Source organism: Rhagoletis zephyria, unplaced genomic scaffold (assembly GCF_001687245.7).
Source record: "Rhagoletis zephyria isolate East Lansing unplaced genomic scaffold, Rhagoletis_zephyria_1.1 Rzeph_scaffold_01532, whole genome shotgun sequence".
NCBI classification, from domain to species: domain Eukaryota; kingdom Metazoa; phylum Arthropoda; class Insecta; order Diptera; family Tephritidae; genus Rhagoletis; species Rhagoletis zephyria.
The window spans coordinates 89,796-110,546 of record NW_016158616.1 but is presented as its reverse complement, the minus strand read 5'-3'; the positions used below and the strand labels follow the sequence as shown (position 1 = coordinate 110,546).

General features: G+C 36.0%; 1 protein-coding gene across 3 annotated transcripts in view; it reads right to left on the bottom strand.

The window, feature by feature from the left end:
- Pgant9 (polypeptide N-acetylgalactosaminyltransferase 9) overlaps positions 1–20,751 on the bottom strand; it is a 112,022-nt gene that overhangs the window by 4,836 nt on the left and 86,435 nt on the right. For 2 of the 3 annotated variants that reach the window (XM_017617969.1, XM_017617970.1), the window contains exons 7-10: positions 14,783–15,001; positions 10,708–10,850; positions 8,081–8,171; positions 7,722–7,832 (exon numbers count right to left, since the gene is read on the bottom strand). In XM_017617969.1, coding sequence (XP_017473458.1) covers positions 7,722–7,832; positions 8,081–8,171; positions 10,708–10,850; positions 14,783–15,001 — 564 coding nt within the window. Of the gene's footprint in view, positions 1–7,135; positions 7,241–7,721; positions 7,833–8,080; positions 8,172–10,707; positions 10,851–14,782; positions 15,002–20,751 lie in introns of all 3 variants that reach the window. The other variant, XM_017617972.1, reaches the window with a different exon arrangement.

The following is a 20,751-nucleotide window of genomic DNA, read 5'->3' as shown; positions in this document are numbered from 1 at the left end:
CTTTTCATTCTGATCATTTATGTATACATTTGTCTATATCTATCTCGATTCGTTTTGCCTGTTACAAACAACCGTTATGTGAACAAAGTTATAATACCCTTGTGCACAAGTGCGCTCGGGTATAAAAAATGTCTCTCTGCGTTCTTCAAACCCATAAATTTGAATATAAAAATCTCTAAAACCTAGAAAAACGGTTGACACCCTGAATTCTGTGTATTCGAACTAGGTTTTCCTGCCGGAAAAATCACATTTAAAAGGGTGTTTGATTGATCCCACAAAGGATTGGGCTCCATAGGTTTTGGTGAGTGATTTCGAAATGGCCTTACAGAATAATAGAGTTAAGGGGGTCGTAAGAGACGACCTCTTAATCAAACTACAGGTCCATCGTTTATTGCCCTTGGTAACACGGATCTAGTCATCCCAGCTTTAGGAAAATTGAGACGTACAGCCTCATGTAGGTCTTAGTTTGATGAGAAACTAGTGTGCCAATAGGGAACTTGCCATAAACCCATAAAAAAGCTGTTCGCGTACAGTTTAATATTCTGATGAGGTCAACCAACTTGAAAGTACCTTCGATAAGGGTCTTACATCGAAATAAGCCCCAATAAAGCCACTCGTGCCGTATGGGCCTGTAGATGAAGTTTTGGTTGGATTTGTGGTCTGAAGTCAAAGTAATATAGTGGATTTATCGGACAAACATCGTTCTGAGGGTTTCTTATGTATCTCCAGTTGGGTTAACAAAAAACTTCCTTACATGAAGGTTGTTTCTGGTCGAGATACTATTAGTTAGTCGCAATCTGCGCCAGCTTAAACCATGAAAACTGTTTGAAGGGCATTTATAGTTATCCTTTCAAATAGCTAAGCACACACTCAGGGCTTCTCCAAATGAATGATAACCTTCAAGCTTATCAATATGTATTTTTAATATGGTCCACCGCTTGGCATTGAAAAACACTTTCAACTCAGCTAGCACAGTGTGCCAAGGCACTGCGGAATTCAGGACAACAAAGTCGCTGATGAGCTGGCGGGATAAAAATCTTCAAGCATCGGTATGGGACCGCAACTATTTTGCGGTATCAGTTGTTCGTCTTCAAAATTCTTTATTTCTGGGTTGGTAAACGCAAAACGGAACGGATAAATCAGGAACTTAATTACCAGATCATAATGGATTTCATTGGGCAGTTTATCTGCAGGCCTTGCGGTCATAGCAGTATAATGCTAATATGAACGAACGTACTACGTGTTCCAGGATATGTACATATCTTGGTGACAATGTTATGGTCGAAGGAGGGCATGCGGATGACTGAATCGGTGCTGTTGTATGCAGATTAGTCCAAAGTTACACAACGGGTAGCACTAATAAATTGCCGTTTTAAAAGCAAAACCCGCAATTTAACCGAAAACAAACGACAATAAGAAAGCAGCAGAAGCTAAATATTTAGCTAAAAAACCAGCCCGCGGAGTTTAAAAACCTAAGAAGTTGCAGTTGGTTTGACTAGAAATCTAATTTTAGTCGAAACCATTACTGGACAATCACAGAGCAGATGCTCTACCATTTTCTCTGCATCTTGTATATTACAACTACGTTAAAAAGTGTTGTATGCCTGCACTCGTCTTGAAAATGGCTGTAAGTCTAGACAAATCTTACGTGTTCAACTTGATGGGAAGTGCAGTGTATTTTGCGCAGTTGGTAGGCCACACACCCCTAAGACTCTACACGACGCGTTTAGATTAGCTTGTCGGCTATTTCGGTGCAATGAATGCTGCTGTTCTCCGACAACGAGATCAGTAACGAAGACATGCTTATCAGCTGAAGTCTGAACGTACTCTGAACGCCTGAAAATAACCGGCCCACTTCGGTGGTAGAAAAATCTTTTCGATTTGAAGACCAGATGAAAAACCTACTGCCGTTATGCAAAAAACCATTCTTTAGCCGCCCGTAAAAATAGAATATGCTTCGAAAGGGGTCAGTAAAAATTAGCAAGAATAAGGAGGACCATATGCATCCTTAACTAGGTATTCTGTGTACATTTTCCAGTTTAATTTCGGTGAAATAATGACTCCCAAATACATAGGTTCAAATTAGAAATCTCTCTTTTTGGTGACTAATAATAGTTCGCGTGGGTTTTAGGTAGCGCCCGCTGCACTTTGAAGCATCTCGATTATCATATTTATGCACAATCTGGATACCATAATCACTGCATGATAACTTTGACCCTTTCCCTATCGAGTCTTAGAAGAATGCACGGCGACAGTACTTTGTCTCGATGAGTCCTCTTCTTTGGTTACTTGATAACTTCGCTGCTGTCTAGCTTAGCGCTTACAATCCTATGATGGAAATCCAGTTTACCAGGAAGTTCTCAAACCACAGATTGCTTGCTGAGTGACTGCCCTATCGTCTATAGGTTGACGTTGTTGAATGCTCATTCTATCCATATACAGGAAAACCGCCAACGTATATTGCTGATTTGCGTACATGTACGGAGATACAACTGTATTGGATTCCGAGATACACTGACTTCATTGGCATTGACCCACGAATAGAATGTGCCGACAACTGGTATACGATTCAGCAAGCGAGTATGTTTTCTAGGGATGTTCAAATAAGATCGGTATTTCCAAAAACCAGTTTTTTTTTTTAAATTTGGTTAATGATCTTTTTCAGTCTTTTCTAATTTATTTATTTTTTCGCTTTTAAACCGAAAACCTAAAATTCGCTTTAACAGAATGGATAATTATTTTGCAATTCTTAGAGATAAGAATAAAATTTTACGGCGTACCACAAACTTCAAATTAACTAAATTTTTGTTTGCTGATCTAGTAGCTAAACATAATCGATTGTGAAGTCCATTGTGAATATTGAAATTTCATACAAAGTTTGAAATATATTTACTTTGCATATGTCGTTTGCTAAAACATAACCAATATTTTAATAAAAAATTAACAAAAAATATTTACCATGAAAAACATTGGAAATATTTAAAAAACATTCACCATACAATTAATTTTGAAGTTAATAATATATAACCATATACATATGTATGTAATTATATACATATCGCTCATTTACTTCAATAGTGTCATAATCAAAAAAATGCAAACTTTGATTTGAGTATGCAGAAAATACCGCTACCTTTACTTGCATGTTTTATGAATACAAAACCGTGATTAATCCAACAACCGATTTTTTGAAACCGTTTTTTTCTGTAGATGGTTTTCTCAGAGGTTATAATTTTTATTTTTTTTACCTGAATTGAGGCGCTTTGAAATAAAACTTCTAGGGATTTCGAATTTGGTATTTTTTTTGGTTTAGGAAATTTTTCTGTTAACTTCTAATTATTTTGTTGACCAAAATTTTAGTTTTAGTTGAATATTTGAGCAATTATGAATGAGTATGTACATATGTATGTATGTATGTCGTGAAAGGTATGATTATTATGTCAGATTTTTTTTATATGTTTGTTTCTTTAATTAATATTTATGTATAATGCAAAATATTGAATAAAAGCACCATTTGTTAATGAAAATAGGAAAACAATGCATTTTTTTCAGACCTAATTCCGCTTAATGCACCAAAATAAAAAAATAAATAAAAATATCTAGTATATATGTATATGTAAATATCTAACTATGCCTTTATGGAATTATGTAAGTTTAAATGACATCAGCAAAATATACTCTTATCACTTATGTATGTAAGTATATGTATGTATTTAGTTCAAAAATAAGGTCAACAATGATTAAGCCGCAGCCACAAACTCCGTGAATTAGTATTTTGCACCAAAATAAACTATAAAATATTGCCATATTTCAATTAAAAAAAATAATCGCAATATGTTTAAGCTTAAAACCAAATAATTAAAACACTAAATAAAATAAAAAAAAATTATGTAATGGCAATAGCAGTCGTTGCGTTGCGATGCGCTGCAATGTGCATCAAACCCATAAAACCTTAAAAAAAAATATGATTGCAAAATTAATTCGTTATTTTCGGCGAACGTTTTTCTACCTTAAAAAGAAAATGGTGTCAAATGTAGCTCTAATAAAAAAAATGTTTACTAAAAATGAATTGCAGTGCTCCGCTTGAGTGTGGTTGCCATGGTTAAATGATTTCGCCTTTTGTTATTGCGCGCTTTACTGTATTCATATTTCCGCACTTTTTGGTTAACCATTTCATTTTAAAAATATGCCAAGCATCCTTTTCCATTATTTTTCACTGATATGCAGCTATTACAAAAAAAAAATTTGATTTTTTTATAGATATTTCATTTGGCATTGATTTAATTGCAGTATCCCAGAAAAAGCCAAATATTATGAACATGCAAGCCTTATTGGTTGGTAAAAGTTATTATTTATATTTTAAAGGCGAAAAATAATAAATTGTTATAAATCTATAAATTCATGCGGGAGGAAGTTTTAAATTTTATCAAATGAAATGTTGCTGTCACTTTGGTGCGCCGCGTGAAAATACATTGAATTGGTAGGCGTAATAATTTGCTGTAATTTTTTAAGGGGCAACCGAATTGTTCATAAATCATCGATTTAATGGATAGAAATGAATGAGTGAGCATTTAACTAATTTAAAATGCGAGAACAGTAACCAATTGAACGAAGGTTCTATTATGTGTATTGATTAACTCAGGGTGTGGTAAGCTTACTTACACAGCCGGTTGAACATGCACTTTCTTAAGCGATAATTTCTTAGTTAAAAAAGGACCATTTTGTGCCGTTATTTCTTCGGTGGTGCTGCTTAAATGAATTGTACGTTGCTCGTCGCTGAGCTAAATAATGGTCCATATAAAGCAATGGCGATCAAAAAGACCTTTTACTCTAAAGAGCGAAATACACCACACAAGCGGCTTGTCAAACATACTTTTCCCATTTTGACATAGACCATGCAAACATGAGTCGTTCAAGCACAGAATTTTAGTTTTCTTTCGGTTAACAATGTAAAACATTTTAGTTTTCTACCATTATTCTCCCTTACGTCTTCACTTGGTGAAATTTCAGTTGCAATTGAGGCGATTTTACCATCCACATCGCAAGCGGTTTGATCAAACGTCAACATGGCGGCCAGAAAATCAAAAAAATTTGATTTTTGCTCAAATTTCCCTCAAGCGGTTTGTCAAACCTTCAAACACCCCATAGACAGCACAAATGGCTTGAAGCAAAGGGAAATTTCGCTTGGTTTGTCAAGCCGCTTGTGTTGTGTATTTCGCTCTTAAGGTTTATAGAAAACTTTTAAAAAGCTTCTCACTCGGGTTTTGATCGTAGCTGTTCTAGTTCAGCAATCCAGAGACAGCTTTTGTTCTCTAAAAGTTCATATAACTAAAGTCAACTAAAAGCTTATCCGTGTTTTCAACCTGGCTCATGAGCTTTAAGCTATGAAATTCAAAAACACATTGCTAGTTAAAAAATAATACATTACATGGATCACTTTTCTTGTCTTAAAAAAAAATCTGGTGAAAGTTAGTTACCATGTTGAACTTCTGAACGGCCATAAAACTTTTAAAAATACCTTCAAAAACTAACTAAAACAGATTTTTTCTTTCCAGAGCTTTTCATAGATTGTATTTATACATTGTTTCAACGGAGAATATGTACATTTTGTTTGAAACTTTTTTTCCGGAACTAATATTTCCAACCTCTAAATGGTCGAGGAACTTTAACTCGCCCTGGACGAAAACGTTTTCATTGGAAAACGAAAAAATACGAATCACCAAGTCGGAGATGCTCAATAATCTGGTGGTATTACTGATACCCGGTTTCAACCAGAAGTGAGTTAAACAGACCGGAAGTCCATTTTTTACCGGAATACTATTCTAGCAAAAAGTTTCCAGCCAAAGTTATGTATTTTTATCTGCAGAATACTGTGCTCAAAATATTTATATCCCATTGGCAGCTAGCCCGTGTAATCTACTAGCTTTTAGCTGTAAATACGTTGTCGAATTTCACAGCTGAAAGCTCTTTTAAGCTTTCAATTCATTTTATATGAAAGCGCAGAGAACAAAGGCTTTCTCTGGTTATCTGGTATTAGCCTGGCTTTTACATTTTATCTCAGCCTGAAAGATCAATTAAATGAAAGCTCCAAATTCGGCGCTTTAACCAAACGAATGAAAAAGAGGCCTTTAAAATGTTGTTTGTTATAAGCCAATACTTAACAAACGCTTCGCTTTGAACTTGGAACTTTTTAAACTAGAGTAACCCACTTCGTAGGTTTGCTTTAGGTCAGAGCTTTTTACGATTGCTATTTATGTACATACAATGTACATATGTTTTTGTAAATATTTCGTATAAACTTACAATGTATTGTCTGGCCAACACTGGCTTATGCCCTCAGAAGCGTTAATAGTCCCATTTGATGACAAAAGTGAAAGCTCTCTGGAAAGCTTTTTTGGTAAAAATGCTTAAAATGGACGTTGTTTCTGGAAATAATATTTGCTAGGAGTTTCATTAAGGCGAAGAAATTTGTTCACGCTTGTATAGCCTTTAAGTATTACAAAATGCTTCGAAGTTAAAAATATGAGCTTTCATTTCATAGTTAGAACAGCGACTATTTAGTTGCGTAGTACACGCTAAGTTTTTATCTTCTTAGCCTCTTAAAAGCCCAATGGGAATTGAATTTTGCGCTCATTGAAGTGGTCATTACAAAAACGAAAAGCTTAATTCTATTTACTACCCAGCAAACAAAAAAGGTGGATCAGCTTTGCAGCTCAGTGACGCAAAGAAGGAATTTAGAAATTTTGAGGAAAGTAAGCTGCATTAGTTTTAGCGGTAACCTCAAAAACCAATCCTTACTTCCCAACTCCAAATCGTTGTGCGTTTGCCAACACCAAAATCACCAATTATGTTATTTATGGGTTACCAAAATGATATTCTTTAGGAAATTTTGTCCCTTTTTGACGCAAGCAAAATTGTAAGTGATACTTTTTTTTCATTATAACTAAATTAATTAATATTAAAATTAAGGTAGGGTAAACAAATAAGCATCACTAGAAAAGTTCATCTAAATAATAAAGGCATAATAAAAGCAAAAGGGCTAGAAAAGTAAAAAAAAAAACAGTTGTAGTCGGGGTGAGGGTGGAATGTGGGCAGCAATCAACGTAAAATGTGACAATATACAAAAATAAAGTACCTGATTTCCTCCTTGGCCATGACAAGGATACGGATCAACGGCCGATTGCATTTCATTTCCACTCGCGACCGAATCGAGACACATATCAGTGTAAATATTTGCTATCTGAAATTGGCGAATGAAGTTCGATTGCAAAGAATAAGTATAATAGCCTGTTTTTTTTTTTTTGTTAAAATTTCGGTTCTTATAATTTGCAGGCAAACCCATAACCAGTTCGAGGATTGTAGGGGACATATATTTATGTATGTATGTTTTTTTTCAAGAATTTTTTCTAAGCCAGTAAATGGTTTTTAGTAGTTTTTGTCAAACATAAAATATGTAAGGGGTTAAATTGGAGAAGGGGTAGAAAAGTGGTAGTTGAATATAAAAACCATATTACAAGTAGATAAATTAAAAAAATTAACTTAAAATTAGCTCTCTAAGTTTGTTTTTGTTTTGCTTTTAGCTATTCTCTAGATATACGTTTGTGGTACGGAGCTTGTGGCGGTCGCATATACATTGTCCTTCATTGTTGCTTAGATATTAGAGTACATTTTGATTGCCGTCTTTCGTTGTTGTTTTTATTGATAAACACTTTTACACAAACCTGATTGCCACCTTGTCTGTGGCAAGGATATAGTCCCACAGCCTTCTTCAAATTCTTCTTGTCCGCTGGAGAGTCCAAACATGTGCGACCGCCAGCACCTAGATTTCTTATCTGCATTTTGTTGTTGTTGTTTTTTTGTTTGGGGAAAAATTTTAACAAATTACTTGGTTAATCACATAAGTACATACAATCCTTGGGAAAAATATGGAGTTATATTATTAATATTGGTATTTATGATTTTCAGTCCCTTCTCTTGTAAAATTTTTTTCTCAAGATTAATTTAATATTAAAATATATAATTAGTATTCATGCATGTTGTATGCTTGTGTTTGTTTGTTATTAAAGTACGTGCAACTTACCTCGCCATGCGCCACTGAATCGCCAGGTATGAATAATTCCGGATAGATATTGTCCAGATACCATTTGAAGTTCTTGCAACCGAGATTTTCTCTGTTTTATTGTTTGATAAAAACTCTTAATTAGCATTTTATAAAAGCAATGCAATAAATGAAGGATAATTATTATATAAAATCGGTGAAAGGCAAAACCAAAAAAAAAATTAAATCAAAAAACCTTCAAAAAAAGGAAGCAAATATATCGCGCCCTAACCACCAAAAAGACGTAAGCGTCATAGTTTGAATATGAACAAGTATATGGATCACAAGAAAGTACGTTTCCACCACAGCCGGACCTACGTACCGGAATGACCAGAGTTTTGCCTGTTGTTCTGGCGATCTACCCCAATCTGATTCGGGTTGGCATTGAGTCCCATTCCCTACCAGAAACCTATTTCTATTCTGTATGCCAGAGACGGCTCCATGACAAATGGCGTCCTTTGTCTCCAAGCAAGGTGCCGAAGGGGGCCATGGGCTCCATTTGTCTCATCTGAGCTACAGATCATATCCTCAGCATCGATAATCTTGCCCACCCTTCATCAAACAGCTTTTGGTACCTTACAGCCTCCATTCACCAGTTCAGAATATATCGGAATGTGACATCAGGTGAGCACAAATCTTTTATAGGCTGGTGCCACTTTTGACCAGGCAAAACACACCCAGGATAGAGATAGGTAACCCTACTTGATCACTCAACTTGCGCATAGCGGAGATAATCATCTTCATGGGTCAGTTGGGTATATTGATAGCTGAGATCTAAGAAACGGAGTTACACTGCAAATAAATATTGATGAATTGTGCCGGCAACACTAAGCTCCGTAACAGTCAGAAAACCCAGCGTTCATATAACTCAACACTGTGATGCATCATTTCATTGAAGAGGAACGATTTTTGCCTTCAACACTGTCAAATTATTGTATTTGCCTCGTCTGGTTGAACAATATATGGTGCAGCTCTGATAAATAGTATAATGGGTTGACAGGGGCACTTTTGTTGTCCGTCGAATTATGGTAAAGTAGATGGTGCTTGTTTGTATGCGCCTTGGTGGTGACCGCTAAAGCGTCCAATTTTAAGAATTGTCGGGTCGGCGCCAATTGACCGGGAACCAACCACACTGGCACTGAGGACCGCTTGTTTTGCGGACAGGCACGTAGATTGCGGCAAAACGCGTAGCTGCGTGCCGAGGAAGAACTAAGCGAGCATTGAAGAGGGGAAGATCCCTATTGTGTGCGAGTATAATTTTCCTAGTTACTTAAAAAATTATCTGGTATCAGACGCGGCACAGTGTTTTTGAGACAGATTTGCGTACGTGCCTGGAGAGTGGAACCTGAAGCTGGACAGGCAAATCTAAGAGTAACCTCAGTCGAAGCGGCAAATCGCGGAGTCAGTAGTAGATATGGGCGGCATAACACCGCAGGAGCACTCTAAGTAAGTATTCTCTGGTTTGTTTCCTGTATTTTTCCATTGGTGTTGTCGGTAGTTTTTCCTATCCTTTTAGCGTCCCGAAACCAGATCCCAGTCACTTGGCGAGTTAAAGTTACCCCCAGCAGTTTGGGAGGCATTACGAGTAAGTTCGTAACCTTTTGGCTGGACCTCACCTCATGTACACCAACAAATAAGGATTTTTTTGTAAAGAAAAGTGTGTAGGTGATAGTGGTACGTAGCATGTGAATACGGTCACCTACGTTATGTTGATCTCGGCGGTCTCTGTATTAGGAATTTCAACATGCGGACTCGACGACTGTTAAACCGGAATAAGCGGGGAACAAGAGCGACGAGCACTTGAAGACCTGCAACTTCACATATGATGTGAATAAGCTCTGGTCATCCGTGTGGTAGCTATCCAACTCGACGAGGTGCGATGAAAGTTTGGAAATCATTTCTGCGATGAGATCTCGTAGGATCCGAAATGATATGATAGCTATTTTAATCAATGGTTCACACTGAATGGATAAAGCCATATGTGCTATCAAAAGACTCCGCAGCTTCCCGAAACCTTGTGCGTATCTTGCTTCCAGCAGGGGCGAAGTTCAATTGGATATCGGTAAGCTGAAACGTTTCTTAAGTCGTTGGCCTCGACACATTATGCACGTTCGTGCTAAAATACTTTTCGTTGACTCTAATTATTCCTAACTTTTTGGAGTCTGGGTGAGTGGCCGGGAAATGCTGTCACCAAAGAGGGGTTTTCTCGACCTATAGTACCGTCACCACTGCCAGCGGACAGTGAGACATATTATACACCACAGTGACTAATCTGAATGGTAGACCGTCGGCAATACTCATTCAAAACCAAACCTGGAGCCAAAAATATTTAAACAGGGGGTCACACCGGGTGGTGTGCTCTTTCCAATACTATTTACCTTCTGACCCCTCTACTGGACACGATTACTAATGTAACAAAATTGAGCAGATAAACTGGAGGCCAAAATGAATGACCCGGCATGATTAACAAATTGATACACCATCAATAGTATACAAAAAATATTTGAAACCATATAATACTGTTGCTTTTGCTCGATTTTCCTACGTACATATATGTACATATGTATACTCTCTGCATATAAATACTTTTCAATGTATTCCATACTTACCTAAGCGCTCTGCGTGAGCTCACATCTCCAAAATCGCCCTTGTTGTATCCAATGCGTTGATAGTAGTATTTCGCATAGTCATCTAGCCAAACTTCAGCCAAGCGTACGGAATTCTTCTTCAGCACATTAACACCGGAACGCCACTGCGGAAATTTCAAGCAAACAACAGGAAGATGTTAATTGAAAAACAATTGAAAAATTTCAAAAATAAATAGCCAAGCAGTTGAAAGGAAATGTGTAAGTGAGTAAATTTGTGAAGAAGGAAAGAAACTCTACACTAATTAAAAGCAGTAAGAACAAGTTGTTGCAAGGATGAAAGCGGAAACGAGGAGATAGTAAAGAATACAACATGAACAGGGTGGTGCAAAAGTTTGGGCTAATTGAAATTTCCTAAAATTACATATTTAGAATCGATAAATATTTGTATATTTGTATGCTATTATCGACTTTTTTGTAATCGATATTTTTATATGAGCCCTGTTATAGTTATCGATAACGATTTCTAGTTTATCGGTTTGTATGCGGACGAATATAGAATCACAATAAATAAATATTTGTATTTTGGTATGTTATCCACTTTTTTGTAATCGATATTTTTTTAACGAATCCCTATTATAGTTTTCGATATCGATTGCTATTTCCATCGGTTGCATAAAGACCAATTTGAATTAAAAAAACGCCAGTTTAATTTGAGACACCCTTTATATGTATGAACATATTGTACAAAATACATTAGGGACCACTGCATGCCGGGAATGTTTCATTAGTGCCCAGCAATTCTCATCATACCAAACGAGTGAAGGATATACACATAAAATGCCAAATGACTATCTCTGTTGTTATGCCATTGAAACACTAATTACCTGCTGCCGGATGGCTAATATGTAGCTCGAGTAGTCGGCCGCTCCTATGGTCTCTACGAAGAAGCATGCTTGTTTTCAAATAATTTCGAAACCACATTCCTACCCTCTAGGCATTAAACAAACACATTTAACATCATTGCAGTAACTTCATTTCAACACTCTACACACTGAACTTCCAGCACAAACAAAAATCGGCGCTAAGAAAATCGTTGTTTTTTTTTTTTTTGGTGTTGTGAAGCAGCAAGGCGATGGCTGGGCGGCGGGAGACAGTACTGTGCCACAAACCACAGCAACGATAATTGCCAAAGCATGAGCGTAGAAGAGAATGCTTGCAAACGCTAAGCAACAATGCAAGCGAAAATCATGAAAAATTGTTCTACCAAAACTGTGGTGCAGACATTGTGGCAACATTTGAAAGAAGTCTACGTCGACTGGCAGCAGGAATAGTTGTGGTTAGAAAGGAAATGTGAGCACTTTATGGGGGTGCTCGCACTGTTTGGTTGAACTTGAGTACAGAGGCAGGTGGAAACGTGTCTGATTTTGCCTTACGTTGGTTAATTGCTTTTCTACCCCAAAAAAAACGAAGGGATATTGAGTTCCACATACTAAATAAGGGAGTTGTGGCATAGAATGCTTTGGGTTCAGTTTGAATACGAGTTCTTTTTCTCTCTCTTTCTCTCACTGGCAACCGTTTACTCTACTCTACTCATATCCACATTTTGCCTAATCACAATTGATGGAACAACAGTGGCTACCAACATCAATCCTGCTTATTTTTATCCAACTCCTTTACTCATATTCGTATTTAAGTGCAAGTATGTAAGTACATGCATGCCTTACAACTCAATTTCCACATTTTGCCTCCTACATACATATGTATTCACATATGCGCATTTCCAGGCGTTTATTGTTGTTCAGGTGTTACACATTACTGGGTGGTTTTCCTGCACTGCCCAGACAAATGGCGCGTCAACACTTGGCCCATAGAAAGGTAAATTTACGTGCATTACATTGTGTTTGTCTGAGTTCGTAATAGACAAACGTTTGCTTTGCTGGCCGGTTTGTTTATTTATTGCACTATGTCTTTTGGGGTCGTTCCAACAATGGCCAGGTTAAGAGGCACTTGCAATTTATATGCGCTCACATAAACATATGTATATCGTGAATGCTCTTATTACACAATAGTTGAGCGGGTAAGTGCTGCAACGAAATAACTACATATACGAACACCTACATACGTAGACATATCGTGCAATCAAAGCTCTAAGTATCCATCGAGCACTGGCCGGCGAGGATATCAAATTGTACTATAATTGGACTATAAGCAACACTTTTTCGTTAATAATTTCACTTCTTTTCAATGATTTGGCATATCTGACTTAAATTAATTTAATTGATTTTAAAATAGAAAGACCTGAACTCTTGCGAAAGAGAATCTAACTGGAACAATTTTTCGAGAGGCACTGCAGAGAAAAATATGCCGCGAACAGGGCCACGCTAAGAGAGATAAGTATGTGGAATTATATAATACACGCATGGAGCTGAAGATGGATAGAGCCTGAAAAACGCCAATACGAGCAGCTGGAGATGCTAGTCGACAGGAAAAACGTCCGAAATTTGTATCAGAAAGTTATTCACTCCCTGTTTGGGACATTTTATTTTGTTTTGAAGCTGAACAGCTGATGATATTGTTGTCTATATACGATTTTGAGGGAAAATAGTACATGCGATTCGCTGCAAACGCATAAAAATGAGAACGCGGCAACCCGAATTATCAAGTCGTTCGTACAGAAAATCTAAATCAATTTGATTCGAACAAAGAGTGTTCGCACATTTTTGTCGCACTCTCAGTGAGACACAGTGGGAAAGGAACGCATAAAACAAAAAAAAAAAAATACTTCTTAAAATACTTCTGTCTCGTAGCTTTCTTGGATATTGAAGGCGCGTTTAAAACGTACTCCCAGGCGCCGCGACATTGCAATCGCCTTCAGACGAAAGTTTCCACACACGCTATGTGAGCTGATACAGTGAACGCTTTAGGATGTATCCAGGTGGTCCACCCGCTGTGGCTAAAGCGTCAGCTCAACCGAGGAGAAGCTCGTCCTCTTTACGAGAAGGTATAAAATGCCCTCGTTTACTCTACCAAAGCTTAACGGCGTCCGGCAAGTCTTGTTACAAAAGCCAAATTTCTAGCCGTTATTTTAGATAAGAAGCTGGAAATGGAAAGAGAATATTGTTCAACTTTATAAGAAGGCAAAATATGGGGCCTCAGTACCCGGATTTGTCGATAGATATTTATAGCAGTCGTTAGACCAATCCTCCTATATTGAGTGGTGGTATGGTGGCCTGCATTAGATAAAGAGGTCAACTTCAGGCTACTCACCAAGGTCCAGAATCACGCCAAACAATGCTCTGAACGCTATTTTAGATTTTCTTCGACAGGATTTGGCAGGACAGGAGATGGCAGCGCTCATTGCTTTTCGCTTACGAGAGGCATGCTAATGGCGACCTCAAGCCTAGGGACGCTCTTGTATATTAAATAAATTTTGCTTCATTTTGAACAGCACCGACCGTGCGCTTGGATATCGGTTCCAGAAAGCATTTTTCATTTTTTTCTCAATGGACCGCCGCCTATCTCTACGAGATGGCCAAGCAGAATATACTTCACCTCACTTCGGTCCCTGGTTATAGGGACATGAGGGGACACTGCATGGGGGACAGTGGATATTTCCTATAGACGTCAGTTGAAACAAGAGAAACCAGAGGCCAAAATTGCATAGGGGGCTACTGCGCAAAACTATTACTATTCTGGATGATGATTTGAATGAGGTATCGATGGTGGTGTTTCTTAGAGAACCTTGGCTTAGGCTAGCTTAATTAAAGCTCTAATCTAATCCTTTACGAAACTCTTCAGCGACCTTTTCTTTTCCTCATACTCATGCCTATTGCAGTATCCGACGGATGCCATCCGCACGGATCTTGTCAGGATCGCACGGTCATAACAAGCGAGTGTGAAGGATTAGATTCATGCGAATGACATTCGTAGAATACATGCCAATTCTGGTCCGAAGGATGGTACTCGCACAAATCTAGTCCTTCACACTCACTTGTTATGAAAGTGCGAACCGGATTAGATCCGTGCGGATGGCATCCGTCGGATACCGTAATAGGCCTGACTGTCTCACCGTACTTGCGCTGGTTTCTTTACTTACCTTATATGGCGATCGTTTGCGGAAGATATGACCAACTTGTGAACAGGGTATAATCTCTAATGTACCACCGCACATCCAGGTCTTGAAAGATAATTCCAAATTCTCACCACCCCAAATATCGAAGCCAGAGTCATAGGTGCCAAGACGTTCGAAGAATTTCCGATCAATGGAGAATAGGCCACCAGCCATGGTAGGAGAGGGAACAGGCGCAGCATTGTGCTGGAAGAGAAAAAGAAATTCAGAATTAAAATTGCAGTTTAATTTTATGTACAACAAGGACAATATTATTGCAAGTAAAATTAAGCAAAAAAAAAAAAGGTTTTGGAAAAAAGTTTGCCAGTTATGCCGAATTTCCACTAGGGATTGAAATGACGAAAAAGTTGTGCCATGTGGAAATGTATTTAAAGGCAATTTGTGTTAACGCAATGACACAGGAATTTTTTAATGCCCAACTTTTGCAACATAATTTGTGTCTTCTAATACCTACTGGAAATCCGGCATTAGGTTGTAATTGCGGCTGAAAATTCCATTATCTACGTGCCTGTTTTAGGCTCACTTCCCCAGATTTATTTGTAGGTATGCTTATCTTATTATTTGATCCAAGTATTGTACACAGGTCGTTGGTAATACATATATGTATGTAGGTACATTTGGGTGGTTCAAAAATACATTTAAAAATGAACTTTTTGGAATTTTCTGCTGCCTTCCAAACAAACAGGACAATTTGGGCTAAAATAGTTGAAAGTCCTTTGTAAGACAATTGAAAGACAGTAGGCAAGATAGTTCGAGTTTTTTTGTATTCTGGCACGAAAGTCTTACAAAAAAAGCTCCCCTGCTAACTTTAATGGTGAGAAGCTGTTTTGGCAGAACGCATTTGTATATCAATAAGTAAAGCACTGGCGTGCCATTCGGGCAGCGAACTTATTCCTTATTTAATATAGTTATTAAATTTTTTTTGTAAAATTTGTATCGTTTTTATTGTTTAAAAGGAAAAATATATGAATATTTTAATTATTTTTAACTTTTAGAAACTTATTTTTACGTATTTTTCGATTTTAAATTAAATGTTTAGATTTTATTGTTTTAAAAAGAATGATATTTTTTAATTATATTTAATGTTAAGAAACTTTAGTTTTCTTCTTGTTTTTTAATAAATTTTTTTTAAATTTAGTTTCTCAATTTTTTTGTCCTAACAAGATTTTTTTTATTCAATTAAATTTTAAGGATTTTTTGGTTAACTTTTAGATTATATTTTTTCAAATAATTGTTTTGCTTAATTAAGTTTTCTGATATATTTTAGATTGTATTATTTTACCGAGAAACATTTACAAGTATTTTTTAATTTCATTTAAATTTTAGGAACTTATTGATTTTTTCTTTTTTTTTTTTAATTTTATTTATTTTTTTTATTAATTAAAATTTCTTTTAGTTTTTTATTTTAATTCTTTTCAAAAAAAATAATAATTTGTTGATTAGATACATTTACTTTTTAGTAAAGTAAAGTAAAAAGACAAACAGAAAAACGCTAAGATCTTTCAGATCTTACAACTGGTCTTTCGATAGGCCGAAAAGAGCTTTCAGATAGCTGCCAGAATTGAAAATTGTCTTACGAAAGACTTTGCCTTTAGACAGACTGACGTGAGTTGCAAGACAGTTGCCGGAGTTGCCCTATAAGGAAACCCATATTTATTTTTTTTTTAGTCTGAAAATCGGTTAATATATAATAAGAAAGGTTTCTATATATTTCACATATGAAAAAAATTTTATTTCGGACTTAAAAAAAAATTGTGGTCGCTACCAAGGTTTAGAAATTTAATTTAAAAAATTTAGATGTTGATATTTTAAGAGCTACCCTAATGCTCATACTACGTACATACACTAGTGCATAACATGAATGCTAATTTGCCCTATGCACCCGACATGCCATCAAACTAACTAGTATAAAGTATATACATACTACATACCTACTAAAATAATTAAGTCTTTATAGTTTACAGACTTCTGTACTTATATGTATGCATTTATTTGCTGGGGGGTAGCTGTGGTTACAAACACTTTTAGTTGATGTTAACTTTGTTCAATTTTTATTTGCACTGTGTGCCGTACACTTTACTAAAACAGCATTAGTTACGCTTACTTATATGTAAATAACTACATAGTGGGAAATCTCTTTTAACTATTACTTATGTACTCGTATGTATGTATGTATGATGTACAAAAAAGGGTTCACTACTTTCTACGCAAGCACCAAAACAAATGTAAGCACACAAATAAAGTGAATCACATAAAAACACATTTTTTTTTTTAATTTTTGTAATTGAAACAAAACAGCATTAACTTAATTGCACTGCCATGACCAGGCAAGTGATTCCAAATGGCAAAAGGGTTTGAATGCGTACATACATTTGCACTGTACATACGTGTTTGAAGAGTAAAATAGAGTGAGCGAGCAGTTATTGCAAAAACTATTATCTGAAATGTTGTTTGTATTTGGCAGTTTTCATAATGTGCTTGCTACAAAATGGGTTCTTCGAAATGCAAGATGGTTTGGAAAGCTTGATCCTTATTTATGTGTGTATGTATTTGTGTTAGTATTTGTAATTTCATAATCAAATATTTAACGGATGGTAGTTGACATGGTTAAGAATACCCATCAGCATTAAGAAAAAAATTGGTCAAGGGTTTACAGAATGCGGGGGTAGGAGAGGAGTGGGGGAAGTTTATTTTCACCCAGCACTATTTTGCCGTTCTATACTTCAAAATACTATTTCTAAACCATATTCATTAAAGTTTAGTACAATACAAGATAACCCAGTAAATTGGTAAATTTTCTCTCTCTAAGACTACGGAAGAAATGGTGTAAGTTTTGAGCCATGAAGGAACACTTAAAAGTATGTACAACTAAAATTGTATATCTGCGTAAAAAAAATATACGTTTTAACAATTTTTTCGGCCGTAAGGATTTTGTAACCCCTTAAGCACAAAAGTGAAGCCTATCTGTAGGCGCGAATACATTGAGTTATTTAGTAAGAGCAGTGCCCGAGATAGGAAATAATGGAGCTATTTAGGCCTTTCCATTGGTTTTCTCTCCGTAGCATATACATTTATTAAGCTCGTGATTTTCGAACAAGCAATGTAGTACGGGGGCTCCACACGAAACGAGTATTTAGAAATTATTTTTTACTTCATCTCAAGTATGCGGCGGAAGACTGACTCATAAAAAGCAGTTCCATGATCTAGTTTTATTTGCCTTCTATTTACTAAACCCTTTTAAAAAAAATATTTCAAACGGCATTTGATAAGTGCAAAGCTTTGCAATATAAGCGAATGCAATACATAACAAATTTTAATTTTTTCATTTCATTTATTGAAGAAGAAAATTAGTACAGCAATATTTTGAATCTTTTATAGTACAACAAATAGAGTGGAACTCAGGTTGTTAATACATTTACAAAAACGTTACTATGATGATATTAAAAATGTCAGGCTTACATATGTATGTACTTAAGGCTACGTCAAATAGTTGTAATTTAAAATAAAATAAAATAAAATAAGATGGCCAGTCTAGATAATGTGAGAAAAATAATTATAAATAACAGTTCTATAGTGGCTCGAATTGTTTAACAATATTCGTATGTAAAGTTGCATACTTGAGGGCAAGCAAATAAATTAACTCGCAGTGAAATCGAAATAATCGATAACGAGAATATACAAAATTTTTTCCTTGATTCAAAATTTTGGATAAGTTTCTATAAGGAAAGCGAGAACTTTAGAGGAAAATGGTATGTGTGGCAACCAAGTTTTACTTATGATCGGCCATAGCTTTAATGCTAGATATTTAGTAAAGTTTTTTCTAAGTTGAAGAGCTGAAAGTTCGGAACCGTTTTTAGGGGTTCTTCAAAGAGCACACATTAATGGATTTCCACTAGGCATTAAATGGCAAAAATGACAAATGACAAAGTCGGGCATTAAAAAATAATCCTGTCGTTACATTAAAAAAATAGTCAATAAGTTCATTTCCACTTGGCATTTTTTTAAATGGCATGAATTTACTGTCATTTCAATGCCTTGTGGAAATTCGGCATAAGGCGATTATAAATAACTGGGTAGACAAAATGTTCAACAGCTACTGGATGGAATACCCAGGGCAGAAGCAAACCAAATGGGTATTTTGTCCTTTAAAAGAAGCTTCAAAGTAACTACATTGTGGTACTCACCGAGGTGGTGCTTCACTTAATACATTTGAAATTTGGAACAAAAAGTCCTTAGAAGTGCTAGGCTACAATAAAAGCCTTCCCGCTAGGACTTTTCCGATGATCTGTGAAGAATATGTCTAGCATTTCCTGTGGGAATGCACAAGCCTACTGAATTTAAGATTACTTAAATCACTAGAACGCCATGCAACGTGCAAATCCATTAAAAGCTCCTACTATAGAAATTGTTAAATTCAGTAGGAAATTAAGATGGTTTTGACTAAGCAATCTTTGATTACCATAGATAAAACTTATTTTTGACGAGAAGTGTTTCAGCCATCACTATTAAGGAAGAGGGCTAAAAATAGTTTTTTTTTTTTTGTAAAAATATGTATTCATAGCTCACAGAAAATTTCTAAATAAGAAGTCCAGTCTGGCGCAATATGCAGTAAGGGTTTTATCCAGAGAATTTTCAACCGATAGCCTATAAGACCCGGTTGATGAAATTGGATAAAAGTCGCGTTTTCATTGATATACGGCGGAGGGCAAACAAATGGGGACGCTAAATTTTAATAAGTTTTGGTAAAGTAGAGCTGACAACATATTTAACAAAAACAATCTTAGGTTAAATTTAAAGCTTTGTACAGGATTTATAAAAATTCTACGAATTTCAGCCAATGCTCATCCAAATTTCAAACTATTTTCAGAATTAAAAAAATCATTCATAAATTTTTGGCAATTTTTCGTACTTTCTAACCAAAGCCATGTAAGTCCGAATTTCAAACTTTGTACACAATTTAGGAAAATTCGAAAGTTCCATAAAAAATTTAAACATTTTAATCAGGATTTTTAGAAAACAAAATTTGGTATGCAGTTATGCTGCCCATAAAATGCAATTTTGAAGTAGTTTGGACTTATCCTTGATTTTTGGCAATTTTTTTGCTGGCTTTTCGAAAATACTTTGCATTGAAGAAAATACGTGACAAATCGCCGTCTTCTAACACTACCATTTCAAAGGTATTTATATTTAACCAGTTGATGTTGCAACGCATAATGTAAAGGAGTAAATATCTAAATTTTTCTTTAAAATTATTTAAACATTTCCCTCTTGGCGCTCTTAATTTGCTTTCTACCTGTCAAACTTGTCTGTACTCTTTGCCACATTTTGCATACAAAAATTTGCTAAATTTCTAGAAATTTTACACTCTTCTGCCCGTCCAAATAATGCCATTAGAGCGTGTGAAAAGTGTAGGCAAAGCTAGCTGGAAACTAGGTGCCAGACAAGTGCCACTTGACCCACAATGCCTTTCTGTCTAACTGTCCACTTTGCGCGCGGCTGTGTTGCTTTGCGTGGTCGTCAGCACTTCCGTGCCGGATTTATTTGTGAGGAAACTTTAGACAAAAATGCAGAAACACAAAAAAAAAAACGTTGGCGCTACGCAGAAAAACTGCCAACCGCCATCATCAACGACGACGGAATCGTTTATTTGCGCATGAAAAAATTTAACGCTTTGAGAGAACGCTTATTTGACTGTTTCCACTAGGGGGAAATTAAAGGAGAAAACAGAAAAAATTCAACAAAAAAGAACATGCGGATAAGGTTGACATTTTTTTTTTTCATGTTTGCACAAAATTTTTTCACTTTCACAATTTTTCATTTAACTATGTGTGCATTGGCTAAGTAAATGGCTCTTGTTTGTTTGACTAGCTCTTTGGCTTGGTTTGGAATTTACTTTGTTCAACTTTATATTCCGTTTTCTGGATATTTGATTTTTT